Source organism: Gymnoscopelus braueri (genome assembly GCF_963280865.1).
Source record: "Gymnoscopelus braueri genome assembly, chromosome: 13".
In the NCBI taxonomy this organism is placed as follows: Eukaryota; Metazoa; Chordata; class Actinopteri; order Myctophiformes; family Myctophidae; genus Gymnoscopelus; species Gymnoscopelus braueri.
The window spans coordinates 49,223,833-49,245,111 of NC_137615.1; the positions used below are offsets into that span (position 1 = coordinate 49,223,833).

The 21,279-nt window shown below is 42.9% G+C and overlaps 2 protein-coding genes and 2 long non-coding RNA genes across 4 annotated transcripts in view; 3 read left to right on the forward strand and 1 right to left on the reverse strand.

The window, feature by feature from the left end:
- The window catches only part of LOC308099315, a 78,267-nt gene that overhangs the window by 26,294 nt on the left and 30,694 nt on the right, over positions 1-21,279 (forward strand). The window lies entirely within an intron of this gene.
- Positions 1-21,279, reverse strand: part of LOC308099314 — a 33,461-nt gene that overhangs the window by 8,062 nt on the left and 4,120 nt on the right. The window contains exons 2-5 of the long non-coding RNA XR_013934378.1: positions 9,658-9,710; positions 8,304-8,352; positions 4,949-5,034; positions 641-682 (exon numbers count right to left, since the gene is read on the reverse strand). This is a non-coding gene — a long non-coding RNA (uncharacterized lncRNA). The remainder of the gene's footprint in view (positions 1-640; positions 683-4,948; positions 5,035-8,303; positions 8,353-9,657; positions 9,711-21,279) is intronic.
- On the forward strand, positions 10,527-17,307 carry LOC308098644 (uncharacterized protein; the record flags this gene model as incomplete). The annotated part of the gene is made up of 7 exons (XM_080447050.1): positions 10,527-10,931; positions 14,304-14,405; positions 14,564-14,638; positions 14,805-14,882; positions 15,324-15,437; positions 16,533-16,881; positions 16,993-17,307. The coding sequence occupies exons 1-7, from the start codon at positions 10,639-10,641 to the stop codon at positions 17,305-17,307; spliced, it is 1,326 nt and encodes a 441-aa protein (XP_080303176.1). The 5' UTR covers positions 10,527-10,638.
- Positions 17,442-19,922, forward strand: LOC308098857 (uncharacterized protein). The gene is made up of 8 exons (XM_080447318.1): positions 17,442-17,553; positions 17,639-17,718; positions 17,807-17,911; positions 18,021-18,220; positions 18,314-18,481; positions 18,583-18,827; positions 18,945-18,976; positions 19,204-19,922. The coding sequence occupies exons 1-7, from the start codon at positions 17,451-17,453 to the stop codon at positions 18,962-18,964; spliced, it is 921 nt and encodes a 306-aa protein (XP_080303444.1). The 5' UTR covers positions 17,442-17,450; the 3' UTR covers positions 18,965-18,976; positions 19,204-19,922.

Consider the following 21,279-nt stretch of genomic DNA (forward strand, 5'->3'; position numbering starts at 1 on the left):
GTACGTATTGTGTTCCGTTTCCACCTTGAGAGGTACTTCCTCCATTGTCAGCTGGCATGACTTAAACTGCTTTTGTCTTTTTAGTGTTTCTATTGTTCTTTTATACAGACTGTCTCCCTTGTCCAGTATCTTGTCAAGATCATCCATCTTCAAGTCAAGACCTTCATGTTGGTGTGCCAAAAATGTCAGAGCCATGCATGTACACTGCTGATTCTTTGACATTTCGGAAAACTTATGATGATTTTGGCTTTTGGATGCCTGCACAGATTTCACAGAGGGTGGATGGAGGGTGCATGCTTGTTGTACAGGGTCATTGTTGGAAAGGTCCATGGCCTCGCCAATGTTGTCTTCAACATCAGACTGTGCATGTTGCTGAGCTGTTTCTACCACAGGCTCCATGGCTGGACTAAGTGTCCCTTCATCGACCTCTGTGCAACTGTTTGGTGAATCTGTATGGGCCATTTTAGCATCCCAGAATTTCTTTTTAGCGAAAGATCTCTTCCCACGACAAGGCATGATGTCACCAAGGTTTAGATCTGAACTTTTATTAAAATGTACAGTCTTTACCAAAAAACAACCTTCAATACTAGTGTAGCATTAGTCACAAATCACTCTAGGCATCTAGAATCAACTTACTTACCTTTAAAAAGTCACCAGAAGAGCTGTTCCGATCTGATGAACACTAGAAAAAAAAAGAGAACAATTTCAGACTAGCGCTATAGTTTTACAATATAATGACTTTTTAATATTTTTTTCTACGGTTATATTCTTGTGTAAAAACCGTGTGTGCCATTTTATGACAGTAGATTTTCAGGCCGCTGCGCAGCCTTCAAACCTAACCCTATGTTGCGCTGCTAAGAGCATTGGTCACTGAAGCATGGCCATTTAAAGTGTTTTACACTGCTATAGCACCTACCAAGCTTGGTGCGTTAAACATGCTCGGAACTGTAGTTATGGCTGTTTAAAGGGCACATTTTTGATGAAAATCTTTGTCTATGATCAAGTATCGGTATATATGAAGTCATTTCTCTGACTGTGTTGAGTTTTTTCATCTTTGCATAATGTACATTATTGGTATGTTAACAATATAACAGCTGCATTGGTATGTATGGTGCTTATTTTATTCATATTTATCTACCATTCATGCCATTATGGCTATAACCGACTTGAGTTTTGTAATAGCTGACATTCCCTTGTTGAACTTTAACTATTCAAGATTTTATACAATATTAACCAAAACATTTGGAAAAGTATAACTAAAGAGAGAAAGTATTACATAAGAATATATATATACCAAAGATTATGTATATGATGAGTACACCATAGAATAAAAGTACGGCACTCATATGATCTGCAGAGTTTACATTAGGTATAGCACTATGGGAAAATAATGCATTAATTCATAAGTTTACTGTTGCAAACACTAATGTTACCATTTATCTGTAGAGTAATGGTGTAACCATTTTGTTTTATTTCATTTTAATTTTTTGAATAAGAATGGCTGACAGCTTTGACTAAATTGGATCCTATATAGTCATGACATAGTCATGACCTTTTAAAATGTGTGGAAACAGAATGTAACTAGAATTAAAGCTGCAAACAGCGATGACCGGGTCCTCGACGTTCTGTTTACGATACAAGCCTGTATGGCAATCAGCTGAAAAGTTAGGCTAAATTACTTAAGCAAATTCAGCCTGTCCCTATTGGCCGTGAAAGTGTACCTAGGAAGTTTTGTAGGTTTTTGATGCTGGGAACCAGAGTTATGGCTGTTTAAAACCCAGCCAATAGGAACACAGAGGGAAGTGGCTTAAGCAATTTCAGCCTGTCCCTATTGGCCGTCTAAGTTTACCTAACAAATTTTGTAGGTATGCTGGGAACTGGAGTTATGGCTGTATAAAGCCCAGCCAATAGGAAGACAGAGGGGGCGGGGCTTCAGAAATTACAGATTGTCCCTATTGGTGGTCTAAGTCCACTTACCAAATTTGTACTCGGTAGCATGCTGCGAAGTCTAGTTATGGTTGTTTAAAGGTCAGCCAATAGGAAGACAGAGGGGCTTCAGAAATTACAGATCATCCCTATTGGTGGTCTAAGTCCACATACCAAATTTCTACTGGGTAGTATGCTGCGAACTCGAGTTATGGCTGTTTAAAGGCCAGCCAATAGGAAGACAGAGGGGGCGGGGCTTCATAAATTACAGCTCGTCCCTATTGGTGGTCTTAGTCCACATACCAAATTTGTACTCGGTAGCATGCTGCGAACCGAAGTTATGGCTGTTAAAAGGCCAGACAATAGGAATTGTAGAGCGGCTATTTTCACTTCCTGTTTGGCGTTGAAGTTTGACGCTTTGCCACTGTCACGCCGTTTTAATCTTTTGATAACTTTTCATCGTTAACGTCTTTTGAGTACTCTGAGCGAATTTGAGGGGGATCCGATAATCCGCATAGGAGGAGTTTGTTAAAGTACAACCTGTGAAAATGGCGTGAAATGCACAAAAACGGCACTATCAATAAAAAATGGCCGACTTCTTGTTTGGTTTTTGGCTTGATGTGTGTGCAAAGTTGCGCAACTTTTGGAGTATGTTTAGGCCCTCATTTTCCGGATTCATTTGGGGGAAAAATAATCATTGCATTTTCAATAGGGAAAAATATTAGTTTTACACAAGTCAGCTACCTGATTGCGCTTAAAGGTTTAATGACATTCACTTTTACACCACATTCAAAGTCTTTGTCCTGGTCCTTCAAAAGTGTACAAAAGGTTTTAAAGGGGAAATCCACCCATTTTCAATATTTAACTATGTCATTAATATAGCATAAAGGAGTTGTGTGGAAATAAGAAAAAATTTAAAAAAAAATTAACATTGCAAAAAAATTTAACATTGCAAAAAAATTAACATTGCAAATTACACTGTGATGACTCATCATGGTGTAATTTGCAATGTTAATTTTTTTGCAATGTTAATTTTTTTTGCAATGTTAATTTTTTTTTTAATTTTTTCTTATTTCCACACAACTCCTTTATGCTATATTAATGACATAGTTAAATATTGAAAATGGGTGGATTTCCCCTTTAAGTGAAAATTCCATTCCAGTGATCCATGGCAGGTGTTTTTCTCTCACATTTCTATTTCAACTGCAATGAAAAAAATCACACCCAATGTGAAGAGAGTGGTGCTTTTCATGAGTTCATTTCGTTTGTTACTTTTTACAGACTTTGATGACTTCAAAGTGTTTGTACTCATTTTAAGTACTTTAAAATGTTTTTACTGATTTTTACGTGTTTTTACTCATTTTAACATCTTTTAAGTATTTTTACTCATTTTAAGTATTTTTACTCATTGTAAGTATTTTTTACTCAGTTTAGGAACTTTAAAATGTCTTTACTAATATTTAAGTATTTTTACTCATTTTAAGTATTTTTACTCATTAAGTATTTTTACTCAAAAGTGTGTGTTGTGTGTGAGTGTGTGTGTGTGCGTGTGTGTGTATAATTAGTGTAACTGGTTGCATCTTTGTGTTGCAATCAGCCGCAGCTGTTGAGGCTGTGCTCAAACATACAGAGAGGCTCATACGGACGGACGGACACACAGACACACACACACCAGGACAAAGTCACTCCTTGGAGTGGCTAGCACCACTCAAAAAGAAATCTTTGCCTGCGGGTGTCGCTGGTGAGGGATTTTGCCTGTCAATCATCGCCTCTGCTCCGCCCCACCCAAAGGAAAGGATAGGGGAGGGGAGGGGCGAGGAGGAGAGTGGGCGGGATTAATCGACTGTGACCTCACTGTCGAAGGGCCAAGCTCAGATTACTTTTCAGCCTAATTATTCAGAAAACCCCAGACCACAGAAAATCCACTGAATGTTCAGTTTTTTTGGGTGTAATTGAGGTCATAAAACCCCAAATAAAACATTGAAAATAAAAAAAGTGAAAATGAATGTCATTATACCTTTAAGGCAGATGTTAAAAATGCAGGGCAAAGGCGTTTTCTTGGCCTCTAGGGAGTGCGCATACAAAGTTTTACACAGATCAGTGCGGTTATAGGTAAAAACATGAATCGATCTGCTATAGCGGCTAACTTGACATTTTTTAAGTGGCATTTCTTCCTCTGCCTAGTGGGAATGTGCGTGCAAAATATCACAGGAATTGCACGGCGTGTTCATGATTTGAGGCATTTTGTTCAAAACAGAGCACTCCTGCAAACTTTGGAAGCCAATATCAGCCAATCAGGATGGAATATGAAAAATCTGAAATACCCGTTTCATTGAATGACAATAGAGATACTGTGTACCGATTAGTGTGATGTTTTGACAACATGTGTAGAGCAGTCAAAAGTGTGTTTGCAAAAATCGGCCTCCTGGTGGCACAATCAGGAGCCCCATGTGACTAATTTGGGGCAGAATTCTGCTCTAGCATACAGGGAGCGTGTGTGCACAGTTTCACTACCATCAAGCCAACGGAACCAGAGATTGGCTGTCCACAGACAGAATGACACACACATGGACGGACAGAGTGCAAAACATAGTCTCAGCCATGCCTTCCGGCCTGGTGGAGACAATAAAGTGTGCAAAATAAGCGTAATAATAGGTTATAGTTGGCATTTAAAAAATAAAGAAATTCTGGGGACCAACAAAATCATTTGGGGACCCCTCTGGGAATCTTGATAACCCCGTGCATGTAATGCGCGGATCTCCGTGAGGACGGCAGTCACAGAGATGATTCGGTGATTTTTCAAAAGATACAGTAAAAATCACTGTTTTTGCTGGCAGCAGTGGCACACTATTACACTGTTGATATGGCAGTCAAAGAGTTAAGCTACAGAGTATATATATTGGCAATGCCTCCTTAAAAACGGACAATGGACTGACCCCAAGACAATTTCCATATGCTACCATTAGATAGTTAGATCTAAAAGGCTTTGATTTGCACATATGTCATGTTATGTTAAACAAACCTTGCAGTAGTGCAGTCTGGGATGGTCCCCTCAGTCCACAGCTGTGTTGGCCAAGATATCAGGTCCAGTGTACAGCCACGCCACAGCTGAAAATTTCAAGCAAAGATACTGTATTTTAGACACAAATATGACAATATAAATATAGTGACAATAGCTGATCTACAAGCTCAGAAGTTATCTACAAGCTGACAAGTGAGCTTGTCGATCGGCTATTTAAAATAAGGCAACAAGCTTACAGTGAGCTTGTAGATCTGCTATTTTCCAAACATTAAACTCACAGTGGGCTTGTAGATATGCTGATGTTGCTAGGTTTTCAATGTAATGGGTCCCGGGACCCACAGGTGGTCATTCAAATGGGTCCCAAAGAATGTTATGGGTCCACAATAAAATGATTTTCTTTCTCTCGTTCTCTTTGATCTCCAAGGGTTATACTTATAGCTACATTCATGCATGTTCAAATTATCTGAACACTAAACAAAATGTGGCAAATTTTAAATTATTTGTAAAAGAAAGTGTGTGTGAGTACATTATATCCTAATACACTGGTTTTCAACCTTTTCAGTCTGCGACCCCCCAAAATAATCATATTTGAACTGGGGGGCCGCCAAAATAATCATATTTGAACTGGGGATCCCCCAAAATAATCATTTTTGAACTGCCCCCCCCCACCTGACAAGCATTTCAGGGGTAGTGCCATTACGTTTAGTTTGACTTGGTTCCACAGATAAATATTGTGATGCGTTGTGAGCTTGTCGATCTGCTATTTTCTCAGATGATTTTAGATAAGGGCCTATTTAATGAATCATGCAGTGGCTATATTTTCAACACAAATGCGTGCTGCTTCGATGCGAGAGTGTGTTGCGTGTAACCACAGCACAGATTTGCATCGCATTGTAAACAACTGTGCCTCTTATACCCACTTTGAGTTTCTAACTTGCAGTCAGTGTGTGGTACTTTTAGATGGATCTTACTGTAACAGACAGATCTATCCACCGTTCCAGCCAGAACTGTTGATAGCAGCTACAGAGCATGGATCACAGACTATATATTATAACTATGATCACAGAAACACGACAGAGCCAGCTAGCCGCTAAACATTAGCGTAAGTCGGTGTTGCCAGATCTAGCGAAAGAAAGAAGCAGCAAGTCTATACAAAGAAGCCCAAAATAAGCAAATAGGGGGCAGGTCAGTCAAACTTTATTGTTTAATGTTGAGAGCAGTGATTTTAAAACATTTTCATGCCATGGACCCCCAATATTTACAAGCTACTTTACAGAAAAAAAGAAGCTCAAAGTCGCTTATAATTAAATGATTTCATTCGGCAACAGTGGACTGTGCTCAGAGCAGCCACAAACACAACACACACCCACCCACACACTCACTCTCCTCCGTGAATAATTTTACCTAATTCAATATTGCAGAATTCAGTAGAATTCTGATTCTACTGAAATAGGCCATTAACCAAGAAAATAGAAAATTATAAACATTATTTTTAATATATATATTTTTTTTACCGCAAATGATTTTAACGTGAAATGTTAGTAATAACTAGTCCCCCAAGGACCCCACGACGGCCACATGAATGCGTCCTTTCTCAATAATGTGCGTCAGTGACGCAGGACGCAGGCCTATGAGCATCTCTGTGCTATTTTCAAATATGTATAATGCCTTGTTATCACATGGCTACAGATGTCTGCCAATTTAGAAGCGAATTTGAAAATAGCAGATCTACAAGCTCACAACGCATTGCATTGTGAGCTTGTAGATCTGCTATTTTCAAATAGCCAAAATTAAATAGGGCTTAAGTGGTTAAGGTAGCCTATGTTTTTTAAACAATCAAAATCTACAAAGTAACTAAAGTTTTCAAATAATTGTAGTGGATTAAAAGTACAATATTTGCCTGTGAGATGTAGTGGATAGAAGTACAATTACAATATTTGTCTATCTATGCCAACATACCAAATCAGCAATGCAACACATGTACTGTACTCACACTGCAAATGTACACAGATAGACAGACACAGTCTGAGCACAAGGGCGTGAGCATGTCAATATATGGACAATAGCAGATCTACATTTAGATGTAGATCTGCTATTTTAAATTAGGTTAAGTGGTGACACACACACACACACACACACACACACACACACACACACACACACACACACACACACACACACACACACACACACACACACACACACACACACACACACACACACAAGTGTGCTGAAACATTGGCCACATATGGATAAGACAGACACAGGAGACACAACAGGTCTCCCATTAACAGGTCCTGAACCTGGGCATCAACAATGGGTAATTTATTCAACCCCTAGCCACACCTCTAATCACCTTTCAGTCAGCTGACAACTCTATAGAAACTTGAAGCAACACACTTGTCATTTGGACCATTGGTTCTCAAACTATTGTAATGTCAAAGAGCTTAAATTGCCAACACACCCTTTATTTTCTGTTTAAAAAGGACCTGCAGAGACAGGGTGTTCCCTGTTACTAAACAAAGCAATGATGGCTATCAGCATAACTTTCTATTAACTGGACTATAGAACGCCGAAGTCTGACGTCATTTACACATCCTTTGTTTGTCTACCTGGTTCGCAGTTTTCCACCCCCGTTCTGAATCCCATAGACGTATTTAATATCGCGTCAAATAAGAACTGTGTTACAAAAATAAACACATGACCCCGGCGTGTTGACTCTTATGGATATGAAGCATCAACTGACGGTGAGAAAACGCTAATGTTACTTCCGCCGAATTAGTTACATTTTCGCCAGAAACAGACTGTATCAAATATAAGTGACTGACTATCATAAACGATAGAGAACCTCCTCCCTGACAATAACGCCGACACGCGGTGTTTATTTTTGGACCACAATTCTTATATGAGACGATTCTAAGATGACCCAATGTTATTCTCCATAGAGAAATTACTTCCGCAAACCTGGGGATGAACGAGTCACGTCAGGACTTCGGTGCTCTATAGCAAAGAAACAGTGCCAAGATCTATCTTGAAAACTGTCATATTGTGCAGACACAGAGGAGACACAATCAGGGCCTATTAATGGACATCTGGGTAATTTATTCAACCCCTAGCCACACCTCTAATCACCCCCCTATTATCACCTTTCAGTCAGCTGACAACTCTATAGCAAATTTAAGCAACACATACTTGTCACCTGAATACCAGTGGTTCTCAAACTATTGTAATGTCAAAGAGCTTCAATTTTTTAGCCTATGCATTAAACCACAGACCCCGACAACCTAGTATTTGACCCCAAGACAATGTCAACATTAGATAGTTACATCTAAAATAGGATCAGCATGTTACACACCTTGCAGTAGGTCTGGGATGGTGTGTGTCACCTGGGTCCGCAGCCGGAGCTGTAAAAAAAAGAAATACAATATTTTAGACACAAAGCTATGAAATTACATGCATATCAATAGACAATAGCAGATCTACAAGCTCACAAGTGATCTACAAGCAGACAAGTGAGCTTGTAGATTGGCTATTTAAAATAAGCCTACAAGCTCACAACATGTCACATTGTGAGCTTGTAGATCTGCCATTTTCAAATAGTCAAAGTTTAAATGGGGCTGAAGTGGTTAATGTAGCCTATGTTTTTTAAACAATAACCAAAATCTACAAAGTAACTAAAGTTGTCTAACAATTGTAGTTGATTAAAAGTACAATATTTGCCTCTGAGCTGTAGTGGATATTAGTACAAGTACAGTATTTTTCTATGCAAACTGACTTCATCATACAAGAGTGGCACACAATAAGAGTAAAAATAACAGATCTACAAGTTGACAAGTGAGCTTGTACATCGGCTATTTAAAATAAGGCTACAAGTTTACAGTGAGCTTGTAGATCTGCTATTTTCAAATATCTATACTGCCTTGTTATCACATGGCTACAGATGGCTGCACATTTTAGAGATAATTGTTAAATAGCAGATCTACAAGCTCACAACATGTTGCATTGTGAGCTTGTAGATCTGCTATTTTCCAAACATTAAACTCACAGTGAGCTTGTAGATATGCTATTTTCAAATATGTATAATGCCTTGTTATCACATGGCTACAGATGTCTGCCAATTCAGGAGAGAATTGGAAAATAGCAGATCTACAAGCTCACAACATGTTGCATTGTGAGCTTGTAGATCTGCCATTTTCTGCCAAAGTTTAAATAGGGCTGAAGTGGTTAATGTAGCCTATGTTTTTTAAACAATAATCCAAATCTACAAAGTAACTAAAGTTTTCAAATAATTGTAGTGGATTACAAGTACAATATTTGTCTATCTATGCCATTTGCCAACATACCAAATCAGCAATGCAACACTTTACAGTACTCACACGGCAAATGTACACAGATACAGACACAAGGGCGTGAGCATGTCAATATAGGGACAATAGCAGATCTACAAGCTCAGAAAATTGGTAATTTATTCAACCCCTAACCACACCTCTAATCACCCCTATTATCACCTTTCAGTCAGCTGACAACTCCATAGAAACTTGAAGCAACACATACTTGTCACATGGAACAGTGGTTCTCAAACTATTGTAATGTCAAAGAGCTTCAATGTTTTAGCCTATGCATTAGACCACAGACCCCCATAACCTAGTATTTCTTATATATTATCTATTATTATATATTATCTAAAATAGGATCAGCATGTTACACACCTTGCAGTAGGTCTGGGATGGTGTGCCTGTCACCTGGGTCCACACAGCCAGAGCTGTAAAAAAAAAAAGGGGATACAATATGTTAGACACAAAGTTATGAAAGTACATGCATATCAATAAACAATAGCAGATCTACAAGCTCACAAGTGGTATACAAGCTGACAAGTGAGCTTGTAGATTGGCTATTTAAAATAAGCCTACACGTTTACAGTGAGCTTGTAGATCTGCTATTATAATGCCTTGTTATCACATGGCTACAGATGGCTGCCAATTTTAGAGCTAATTGTTAAATAGCAGATCTACAAGCTCACAACGCATAGCATTGTGAGCTTGTAGATCTGCCATTTTCGCCAAAGTTTAGCCAAAAGTTTAAGTAGGGCTTAAGTTGTTAATGTAGCCAATGTTTTTTAAATAATAATCAAAATCTACAGAGTAACTAAAGTTTTCAAATAATTGTAGTGGATCAAAAGTTCAATATTTGCCTCTGAAATGTAGTGGATACAATAGTGGATAGAAGTACACGTACAATTTGTCTATCTATCCTGCCAACTGTCTGTGTCGAGACAGACACAAACAAAGCTCCAAGGAGCTGTGGGTGACGTCACTGCCATGCGGAAGTAGTAAGCACACGTTTATAGCCGTTAGCATCAGTTAGCCTAGCTTACGAATCCTTGTTGTTTTTAACCCAGTTTCAGAGCGACGGTCGCTGCTTAAAGTTAGTTTTAGCAGATCTACAAGCTCAATGTTAAAGGTGCTATAGTCAACATTTCCATGAAAACGGACGCTAAAATTAAGAAAATAAAAAAAGTCGTTTTTATTAAATGTTTTCTTCTTCAAATCATGTTTATCTTCAATAATATCCACAAAGATCGCAAAATAATCTTCTAACAATCATTTTGAAGCTTTTTGTACTTTTCCCGGACCGACTTGTGTTTATATTCTATTCTATTCTTTTATATGCGTTGATAAGGGCTGGATTAGATGCATTTCGTTATCAGCCAATCACGTGACTGCTTCGCTCTTGGTTGCCAGACCCTGCCTTGTAAGCATTGCAGAGTAGGAAAGATGGCGTCTGTGGTTGACTGCACGGCTACACAGCCAAGCAAGAAACTAAAAAGTAAAAGTAAAACCAAGTACCAATCCACCGTTGCTGCCGATAAACGGAGAGGAAAGACCAGGGTGAACATAGCGGCAGCTTTCCCCCGTTGGAGTGTGGTGAAAGACTCCCAGGGTTTGAAGAGCCATGCTGACGTCGCTACGTTCCTTCTAGACCGGTAAGCAAAGCTAAGTTGCTAACTAGTCTAGTACTGTGTCGTCAGATCGACGATATAGGTGTACATAATCACTGCTTGTTTTATCTCCGGTTTCAATTGGAATGCTTGCCACAATAAATACATTTATTTACCTACAATGTTACTGTTAGCCTGTTACTATTTTAGCCACGTAGCCTATGTCTACTGTTAGCTAGTAGCTATACCCATGTTTGTTTGTAGAGAGACTGACTGGCTCAAAGGCACAACAACGTGCCTGTAATCTGAACGCACGTATTTATCATTGCTCAGGGTTTTAGCCTACTTGATACAATACCACATCTAAACCTAACAAAGGCTGATTTATATAGCCTATCCCTGGACGTTCGATGGTTGGTTGCACTCCCCGCAAATAGCAGATCTACAAGCTTGTAGTGTGGTTTTCTTGTCTTTTCTTTTTTTGTCAAGGCTAATTTGCACAATGACACCAGCATCTAAAAACTAGTGCGTGATCACTGGTTGTAGTGAAAGATAGATGTATTTAGATGGCATGTTATGTAGACAGATGCCAGGTTCATTTGTTGACCTGTTATCCTGTAGTGCAGGGGTCTTCAACGTTTTTCAGGCTAGGACCCCTTAGCTGAGAGAGAGAGAGATGAAGCAGGGACCCCTTAGCTGAGAGAGAGAGAGATGAAGCAGGGACCCCTTAGCTGAGAGAGAGATGAAGCAGGGACCCCTTAGCTGAGAGAGAGATGAAGCAGGGACCCCTTAGCTGAGAGAGAGATGAAGCTGTGACACCTTAGCTGAGAGAGATGAAGCTGTGACCCCTTAGCTGAGAGAGAGAGATGAAGCAGGGACCCCTTAGCTGAGAGAGAGAGATGAAGCAGGGACCCCTTAGCTGAGAGAGAGAGAGATGAAGCAGGGACCCCTTAGCTGAGAGAGAGATGAAGCAGGGACCCCTTAGCTGAGAGAGAGATGAAGCAGGGACCCCTTAGCTGAGAGAGAGATGAAGCAGGGACCCCTTAGCTGAGAGAGAGATGAAGCAGGGACCCCTTAGCTGAGAGAGAGATGAAGCAGGGACCCCTTAGCTGAGAGAGAGATGAAGCTGTGACACCTTAGCTGAGAGAGATGAAGCTGTGACCCCTTAGCTGAGAGAGAGAGATGAAGCAGGGACCCCTTAGCTGAGAGAGATGAAGCAGGGACCCCTTAGCTGAGAGAGAGATGAAGCAGGACCCCTTAGCTGAGAGAGAGATGAAGCTGTGACCCCTTAGCTGAGAGAGATGAAGCAGGGACCCCTTAGCTGAGAGAGAGATGAAGCTGTGACCCCTTAGCTGAGAGAGAGAGATGAAGCAGGGACCCCTTAGCTGAGAGACAGATGAAGCTGTGACACCTTAGCTGAGAGAGATGAAGCAGGGACCCCTTAGCTGAGAGAGAGAGATGAAGCTGTGACCCCTTAGCTGAGAGAGAGATGAAGCTGTGACCCCTTAGCTGAGAGAGAGAGATGAAGCTGTGACCCCTTAGCTGAGAGGGAGAGATGAAGCAGGGACCCCTTAGCTGAGAGAGAGATGAAGCTGTGACCCCTTAGCTGAGAGAGAGATGAAGCTGTGACCCCTTAGCTGAGAGAGAGAGATGAAGCTGTGACCCCTTAGCTGAGAGAGAGAGATGAAGCAGGGACCCCTTAGCTGAGAGAGAGATGAAGCTGTGACCCCTTAGCTGAGAGAGAGAGATGAAGCAGGGACCCCTTAGCTGAGAGAGAGATGAAGCAGGGACCCCTTAGCTGAGAGAGAGATGAAGCAGGGACCCCTTAGCTGAGAGAGAGATGAAGCTGTGACACCTTAGCTGAGAGAGATGAAGCTGTGACCCCTTAGCTGAGAGAGAGAGATGAAGCAGGGACCCCTTAGCTGAGAGAGAGAGATGAAGCAGGGACCCCTTAGCTGAGAGAGAGAGAGATGAAGCAGGGACCCCTTAGCTGAGAGAGAGATGAAGCAGGGACCCCTTAGCTGAGAGAGAGATGAAGCAGGGACCCCTTAGCTGAGAGAGAGATGAAGCAGGGACCCCTTAGCTGAGAGAGAGATGAAGCAGGGACCCCTTAGCTGAGAGAGAGATGAAGCAGGGACCCCTTAGCTGAGAGAGAGATGAAGCTGTGACACCTTAGCTGAGAGAGATGAAGCTGTGACCCCTTAGCTGAGAGAGAGAGATGAAGCAGGGACCCCTTAGCTGAGAGAGATGAAGCAGGGACCCCTTAGCTGAGAGAGAGATGAAGCAGGACCCCTTAGCTGAGAGAGAGATGAAGCTGTGACCCCTTAGCTGAGAGAGATGAAGCAGGGACCCCTTAGCTGAGAGAGAGATGAAGCTGTGACCCCTTAGCTGAGAGAGAGAGATGAAGCAGGGACCCCTTAGCTGAGAGACAGATGAAGCTGTGACACCTTAGCTGAGAGAGATGAAGCAGGGACCCCTTAGCTGAGAGAGAGAGATGAAGCTGTGACCCCTTAGCTGAGAGAGAGATGAAGCTGTGACCCCTTAGCTGAGAGAGAGAGATGAAGCTGTGACCCCTTAGCTGAGAGGGAGAGATGAAGCAGGGACCCCTTAGCTGAGAGAGAGATGAAGCTGTGACCCCTTAGCTGAGAGAGAGATGAAGCTGTGACCCCTTAGCTGAGAGAGAGAGATGAAGCTGTGACCCCTTAGCTGAGAGAGAGAGATGAAGCAGGGACCCCTTAGCTGAGAGAGAGATGAAGCTGTGACCCCTTAGCTGAGAGAGAGAGATGAAGCAGGGACCCCTTAGCTGAGAGAGAGATGAAGCAGGGACCCCTTAGCTGAGAGAGAGATGAAGCAGGGACCCCCACTACATAGTATCAAATTGTGTTGCAGATTTCAACTTCATAGTTTCATAGACTTGTTTGACAGTACTATCATCAGTGTTGTTTACAAAAATAGCAGATCTACAAGCTGACGTGTGTTGTCAGCTTGTAGATTGGCACTTTTCTGTGAATGTTCCTCCCAGAATAGGGATGCTCAGGGTTCAAGTGGTTAATAACCCTGAGGATATAGTGTGTATAGTTTCAATGTACAGATTATTTATTTGTGGATATTATACTGTTTAGACTGATGATAGGTTCTTGGTTTACCTATGATCCTAGATTACTATTTCTTTGCATTTGATGTATTACCTTGTGTTTACCTTGCTGACTGTAAATCACTCTGGATTAGGAGCGTCTGCTAAATTGTAATTATAGCAGTGACTTCAGTAACCCCTTTACCTGACTGGCACTGGCCATAACATTTCATAATATTTTCCTGGAGATGTTGTGATGTATATAGCCATCTGGCGAGTTGTGTACACCAGATATGTTATTTGCTACTAACATGATTATTATGTTATTTTCATAATAAACGTAGGTACTACGCCCAAAGTGTCCCACCGGCTTCCACACCCCGGAAGAAGAAGGCCCGCACTCGAGCCCCTGCTGGTCCAATACCCTTTGGACTTTCCCCTCTCCAGTAAGTATTACTGTATAAACAATCTATCTGCATTTACTGTAAACATCACATAGCCTACTGTAGATTTTCATCCAGGCACTTGAATCAAAGAAGCAGACTGGCAAGTGCAAAATAATGTTTATGTGAATTATAATGTTGTGACTTTTGTTGTTTTTAAGGCAGCATTATTTCCCAGGCAGAAGTGAAGACGACACGGTCTCAGCGTCAGAAATCATGAGCCTGCTGGAAGACAGGTACAAATCATTGTGATATGTTTGCCATGTACTTGCTAGCTGCTATATGAAATCTCTGTTTACATTACTATTCACATTGTTTGGTATTGATATATTTTATATATTATGTGCACGGCTCTTTACACTATAGAGTGGCATAATGTGACATTGTTACATTTCTGTTTAGCCTACATGACTTGAGTGTCCAGGAGGATCCAACCATGGACATGGATATTGAGGAGATCAATGATCTGAGGAACTGCATGTAAGTTACGGTAACCCTATGTTGAATGTGGTTAAAGGAGTAGTTCACCCAAAAAATGACTTATTTTCTATCAATTGCACACCCCATGAAGCCATGGATTTATTTGTGTTTTTGTCGCATTCCTAAGCTAATAATTGGATTCCTGTCTCCTACCGGCTAATGTATCCGGTAGGAGACACAAAGTAGATTATTTGTGTCTCCTACCGGACATACACCCGGGCATCAAATTATTGGCTTAGGAATGTGACAAAAACCAAAATAAATCCATGTATTCAAGGCTTCATGGGGTGTCCAATTGATAGAAAATAAATCATGTTTTGGGTGAAGTCCTCCTTTAATATATAATATTATATAATATAATAATATATAATAATATAATAACTGAATGATGGCATTCAGTTATTGTGTTCAGATGTTTATTACAAATTGGCTATTTGACAGTATTGACTGGGAAGATGATGATGCAGAGCCAGGTGATGAGGATCTCCAGGATTCAGAGGCTTCTCCTGACAGTGACACTTCTGATGAAGACTATGTCCCTGGACTTTGTATTCGGTATGTAATGTAACACTGCCTACTGTAGTAATATATTTAGTAATTTAGCTCACAAATACTATAGACTATACTACTGCACTGTGTCAATGTCTGGCTATTACTACATTTAGCCGACAACCTTGTGCATCCAACCCTGTGGAGGGTCGATACGCTAAATGTACAGATTGAAAATGTATATATGTTACAGTATGATTGGAGAACCAGGACGATTGAAGAAAGCGTGCTCGTTTTTACCACCCACCCAGCAAATCTGTAGAAGCAACACTAGAGGGAGCCACAAGCCAGGCTCGTGCACAAACATATATGGCCACGACCACACACACACACACACACACACACACACACACACACACACACACACACACACACACACGCGCACACACACATGCACGCGCTCATGCTTTTTTTTGGTTTATTGAAAGCAGGACTGCTAAGATACTTTTATTGTGTTCTGGCTTTTGTTTTACTTTCTCCCTGACACACACACACGCACACGCACACGCACACGCACGCACACACACACACACACACACACATACACAGTGATCCATGAAAAGAACTATTCTGTCCCTATCGGTTTACAACTCGAACGGCGCTGTGTCGACTCAGCAGAGCATCGGCCGGTCAGCGCGGGCACTCGCGCGCCTCCTCGGCCTCAAGCTCTGCTGAGTCGGCGCGCCTCCGTCATGGACAAGCGTGTGCGTGTTCAGCGTTCCCCTAGCGTAGCTTCCTGGTTGCTATGTGGGGGGGAACAACAAAAGACAGGTCCGCGTCGCATCAAAGCCCCGCCTCGTGGCGCCGCGTTCTCCTTCTCCTCCTCCTCGGAGGAGAAGGAGGACGGTTTATTACGTGAGGCTCGCGAGGAGGAGGCTCCTCCTCCTCCTCTTCGCGAGCCTCGCGTAATAAACCCCCGCCTCGCAGCGCCGCATCCTCCTTCTCCTCCTCGCGAGCCTCGCTAATAAACCCTGTCTCGAAAAGCCCCGCCTCGCCCCGAAGCCCCGTGCCTAAAAACGAGCGCTCTGTCTTCAATCGTACTGGTTCTCCAATCGTACTGTGACATATATACATGTTTTTACTTTTTTCATTCACTGACAGGACTGGTGGTAAACTGGAGTCATGTCCCTGCATCCACGGTTTGCCGGTGATTGGGTCGGATGAAACCGTTCATGACATCCCAGATGACGAAGAGCCACCACCATTACCATCAGTGGACACCATACCACGACACTTCCCAGAATCACTAAGGGTGGAACGTGAGGAAGACCTCATAGGGAAGCGTGCCTCCATACTGTACATGGACAGTCTGCTGGAACTGACAAATTTCCTTGTCCTACCAGTTGACAAATGTCCATATATGTGCAAGGTAACTGGGATGCAGTGCCAGTGCCGTCCACCCTATGTGGTCTCTGTCATCCCACGTGGAACTGCCTTTGTTATGGACTGGGTGAGTAATTGTTGCTCAAGTGCATGTCCTGAATTTGCATCTGAGCAAAGATCTGTGGTTGTCTCTGTGTATGGTGCATGTCAGTCCCTAATCATCATCTGTTTTACTCAGACCTGTGCCAGTGGCCATACCATTTGGAGGTGGAATTCTCAACCCACCCTCAAGTTTGGGATGCAAGCGGGGGACTTCATGTTGGCTTCCAACATTCTCTTGTCTGGGAACAACTACACTAAAATCGCCCTCTTGTTCAAGTTCATGAACATGGGGGTGGTTGCAGCAAAGACGTTCTTCAGCATCCAGGGCTCCTACTGTGTGGCTGCCATTAAGGAGTTCTGGACAGAGAAAAGAGGGGAAGTCATCGAGCGTCTCAAAGACAGGGATGATGTGGTGGTTGTAGGTGAGACAGCATTGTTTGTTGATGTTTAGGTGGTTTTAGTGGCACGTTGTCTTTACTGTACTGTACATTGACAAGCCGTTCATTCATTAAAAACTGTTAACAACTATCCACAGCTGATGGAAGGATGGACAGTCCTGGCTACTGTGCTCAGACCCAGAGGAATTCAGTCATCATGGAGAAGAAGGCGTTTGTCGAGAGTATGACTGAACTCCTCAGTGAGCTGAAGGTGGTCGAGGTGTGCACGGATGCCCATGTGCAGATCTCGTCACTCATGGGTAAGTACCGCAAGGCTTTTTTTATTTTTTTTAACATAATTATTTGTATTTTTTTTTTTTTTAATACTCTATCTTTCTCAACCAGATCGTGGGATGTTCCCAGGTGTTCAGCACAGTTTTGACATGTGGCATGGAAGTAAGAACCTAGCCAAACGTATCACTGCTGTAAGTATTGCATCACCTGGAAAATCTTGTCTAAATGTGTGTTATTTGTCAAAACTACAGTTGTGATTTGTGTCTATGTACTTTTCAGGCAGCACAGGCCACAGGACAGACTGTCTTGCTTACGTGGCTCAGGGACATTACAAGACACTTTTGGTGGGCTTGTGAAAGGGCTTCGACCTATATAGAATTCTTGGTAATGTTCAACATTATACATTTCTTGATGTTTTGGCTGAATAGCCACAGTATGATTTTGTGTGTGTGTGTGACACACGTATAATGTTATATTTTGTTTATTTTATTAGGATCTGTGGCTTGGCATCCTCCACCATGTTGTTAATGAGCATCGCTGGACACTGGGACACTGTCAACATGAGGACCTTGAGAAGGACAACGGCTCAGGCAAGGAGTGGTTGGAGATCGGGTCAAAGGCTCTGAACGTTCTCACAGATGTTGTGATGAACAAGCGGTGGTTGAAGACTGTGCACAAGTACCTGACCTTCAGGTGAGTAAGATAACAAGAGTTGACTGTAAAAATGTCCCCTCAATGCAGAAAAAGTCAATCACCATTTCTATGAATATATTTTGTCTTACACAGATCAACTGCAGACCTCGAGTCGTTCCAGAACCACATACTCATGTATGCCAGTAAACGGTTCTCATTTTCACCACCTGTTTATGAGGCCCGGACATTCCTTGCAGCGCTGGACTACAATTTCCACAATGACCGCCCTGTGAGGCAGAGAGTTGAAGATGGCAAGCTGATGTAAGTCTGATGGGACTAAACATTACAGAATTTCATTTATGAGTAATGTATAATTTTACTAATAAAAGGGAACTGTTATGTTGTGTTTGAAACCATAACAGGCCCAGAAGACTCTTCAAGAAGAATGCAAAGCGGTGGAGTTTTTATAACATCAGGGTCAACAAATCCTACGGTTACATTCCCGCTCTTCAGAGCCGCATTCTCTTGAAGAGAATTCTTTCTGATGCAGGGCTGCCTCAGAGAAGGCCATATGGACCGGAGGACCCCAGAAGACTTGGCCTTCTGCCTGTCATCCCGCCACCCCCAATAGAGGAGCTTCTACGGACGCACGCCAAGAGAGGTCAAGGTAGGTAGAAACACTAGATTTTTATAGTCCATGTAATCTTATTTTACCTTCTGCTACTGTATAAACTGTGTTCTCAGAATCTGAAGAATAACAACAGTGTTCCATTACTTTATTCAGGTCCATCGGTGAACAACTGACCCAACACACAGGTAAAATGTAATTTAGTTCTGCAACTTGTAGGTCTACTTTCACCTAGCTTTATTTGACTTTTTCTTTGTGTTTTTCCCCTGGACCGAATAGAATCCTAGTGTGCTGATTTGATTATAGAACAGCTATTCTTGAATAGCGCAGACCATATTGACAAAAGGAAGTCCATATGCTTTTCAAAGTTGTTCCTGATCGATCTTTCCTCCTTCTGTCTCCCTATTTCTCCCAGGTGAGAGATGTTCACGGTAGTCGTGCCTATCTTGGTGCCTGGACTGCTTCATCGGTGTTACGGCCATAGACATATAAAGGTAGACGCCTCCTCTGGCTCTGAAGCGTCGGCATCTCGGACGCACTTCCGCTTCCTCTATGCTTCTGGGGGGCAGCTGGAAATTTCCGTGTGCGTCACAGAAGGGGGCGTTCAGTAGGCCAATCAGACGCAGGTGGGGGCGGGACAACTAGATTCTGACAAGTCCTGGAAAAGACGCGCTGTGGTTGGCCAGTAGTCAACACGCTGTGATTGGCCAGTGCCCGTTCCCCCCGGAAATATGGTGGCACCATACCAAGCATGTCGCTCCAATGAACTGCAGAGGCCAATGAGGTATCTAGTGTGGTTACGGCTCTGTCCTCCTCACCTTCACGGCTCCTCCCCCCTCTCTGACTACTCCCTGGCTCAACTCCACTTCCACTTTCCACTGATCCTGTGTCTCCTCTCCAGTACCCCGGATTCCAACGCTGAGTTGTGCCGACCTGCGGAGCCACCTATCCACACCAACTCCGCTTTCCACCCGAAAATACTCCCACGGGCTTCACCCTACCTACGTCTCCTCCTTGCTGTGCGCTTGGGTCACACACGCTAGCCATAACAGTCGGAACAGGATCTGATGGACACCGTCATGACCCCCCACCATCTGCTGCCGCTCAGGCTAGCTGCAGAACTTGGTGCAGACAACCGGGAGTACTGCTACTACTGTTCTATGGATGGACCCCCCCCCCACCATCTGCTGGGCAGCCTAGGGTACGATGGTGCAGATGTGGTTATTGTAGGGACATGCCTACAGACCCGGAGAGGTTATGCTGCGGCCAGGAACCTATACGGTGCATGAGTCGGCGGCCACACTTCTGCACGTACTGCCTGGATGAAGGCAACCTACGCATTCACAGGCGGTACAGGGAGGACTTGCTGGTGCAGACAACCCGGAGTACTGCTTTGCTGCCTACAGAAACTACATCTTTTGGCAGTATAGCTCTTTAGGTTTGTATGAAAATGATAGCACAATGTCATAATTTTGTAATTATTTGCACACCTAATTTTCCAATTATTTGCAATCTTGAGTAATTTCTATAATTTTTTCATATCTTTTTTTCCTTTAGGTCCGAGAAACCGTGTTCCTGCGTGCTGCGCATGGGCCATAAGAGATCTCTTTCCTGACCCGTTTGGACACACACACACACACACACACACACTGACTCCACTTCAGTGGAGTCAGTACTGCTGTATGGGGCTGAAACATGGACCCTCACAGTGCAGTCAGTACTGCTGTATGGAGCTGAGACATGGACCCTCACAGTGGAGTCAGTACTGCTGTATGGGGCTGAAACATGGACCCTCACAGTGGAGTCAGTACTGCTGTATGGGGCTGAAACATGGACCCTCACAGTGGAGTCAGTACTGCTGTATGGGGCTGAAACATGGACCCTCACAGTGGAGTCAGTACTGCTGTATGGGGCTGAAACATGGACCCTCACAGTGGAGTTAGTACTTCTGTATGGAGCTGAGACATGGACCCTCACAGTGCAGTCAGTACTGCTGTATGGGGCTGAGACATGGACCCTCACAGTGCAGTCAGTACTGCTGTATGGGGCTGAGACATGGACCCTCACAGCACAGCAGGAAAAGGTCTTGGATGGAGTCTACCGGCAGGGCACTGTATCAGACACACAGAACTGGTGGCAAGCAAACTGATACTGTGGGAGGGGAAAGAGGCGCACCACCTTCGTAGACACATTAACGAGTCCCGAGTTTGTGTCGGCTAGTCTGTCTCATCACATCATCACCACCATCGCTCTCCCAGATCCATTGCATTGTTGAGGGGTGTAGACGTGTGTAATATAGCAAATAATTTATTGAAGGTAAAGGTTGTAAAATTCAGTTATTTTACAACCTACGCTGTCAAAGCCAGCACCATATGTTATGGCAGTTAGCAAGTTTGATTCAAAGGATTCATAATCCTCAGATGAGCTGTTGTAAGTGTCCTCAGATGAGCTGTTGTAAGTGTAACAGTGTGTAACAAGCAATGCCTGAGAT

What these genes read in the sequence shown, in the direction of transcription:
- LOC308098857 (XM_080447318.1), top strand. Translation starts at nt 17,451, where the DNA reads ATGGAGAAGAAGGCGTTTGTCGAGAGTATGACTGAACTCCTCAGTGAG. An exon ending in GCAGATCTCGTCACTCATGG is followed by an intron (nt 17,554 to 17,638) that starts GTAAGTACCGCA and finishes TTTCTCAACCAG; the next exon opens with ATCGTGGGATGTTCCCAGGT. An exon ending in GCACGCCAAGAGAGGTCAAG is followed by an intron (nt 18,828 to 18,944) that starts GTAGGTAGAAAC and finishes TACTTTATTCAG; the next exon opens with GTCCATCGGTGAACAACTGA.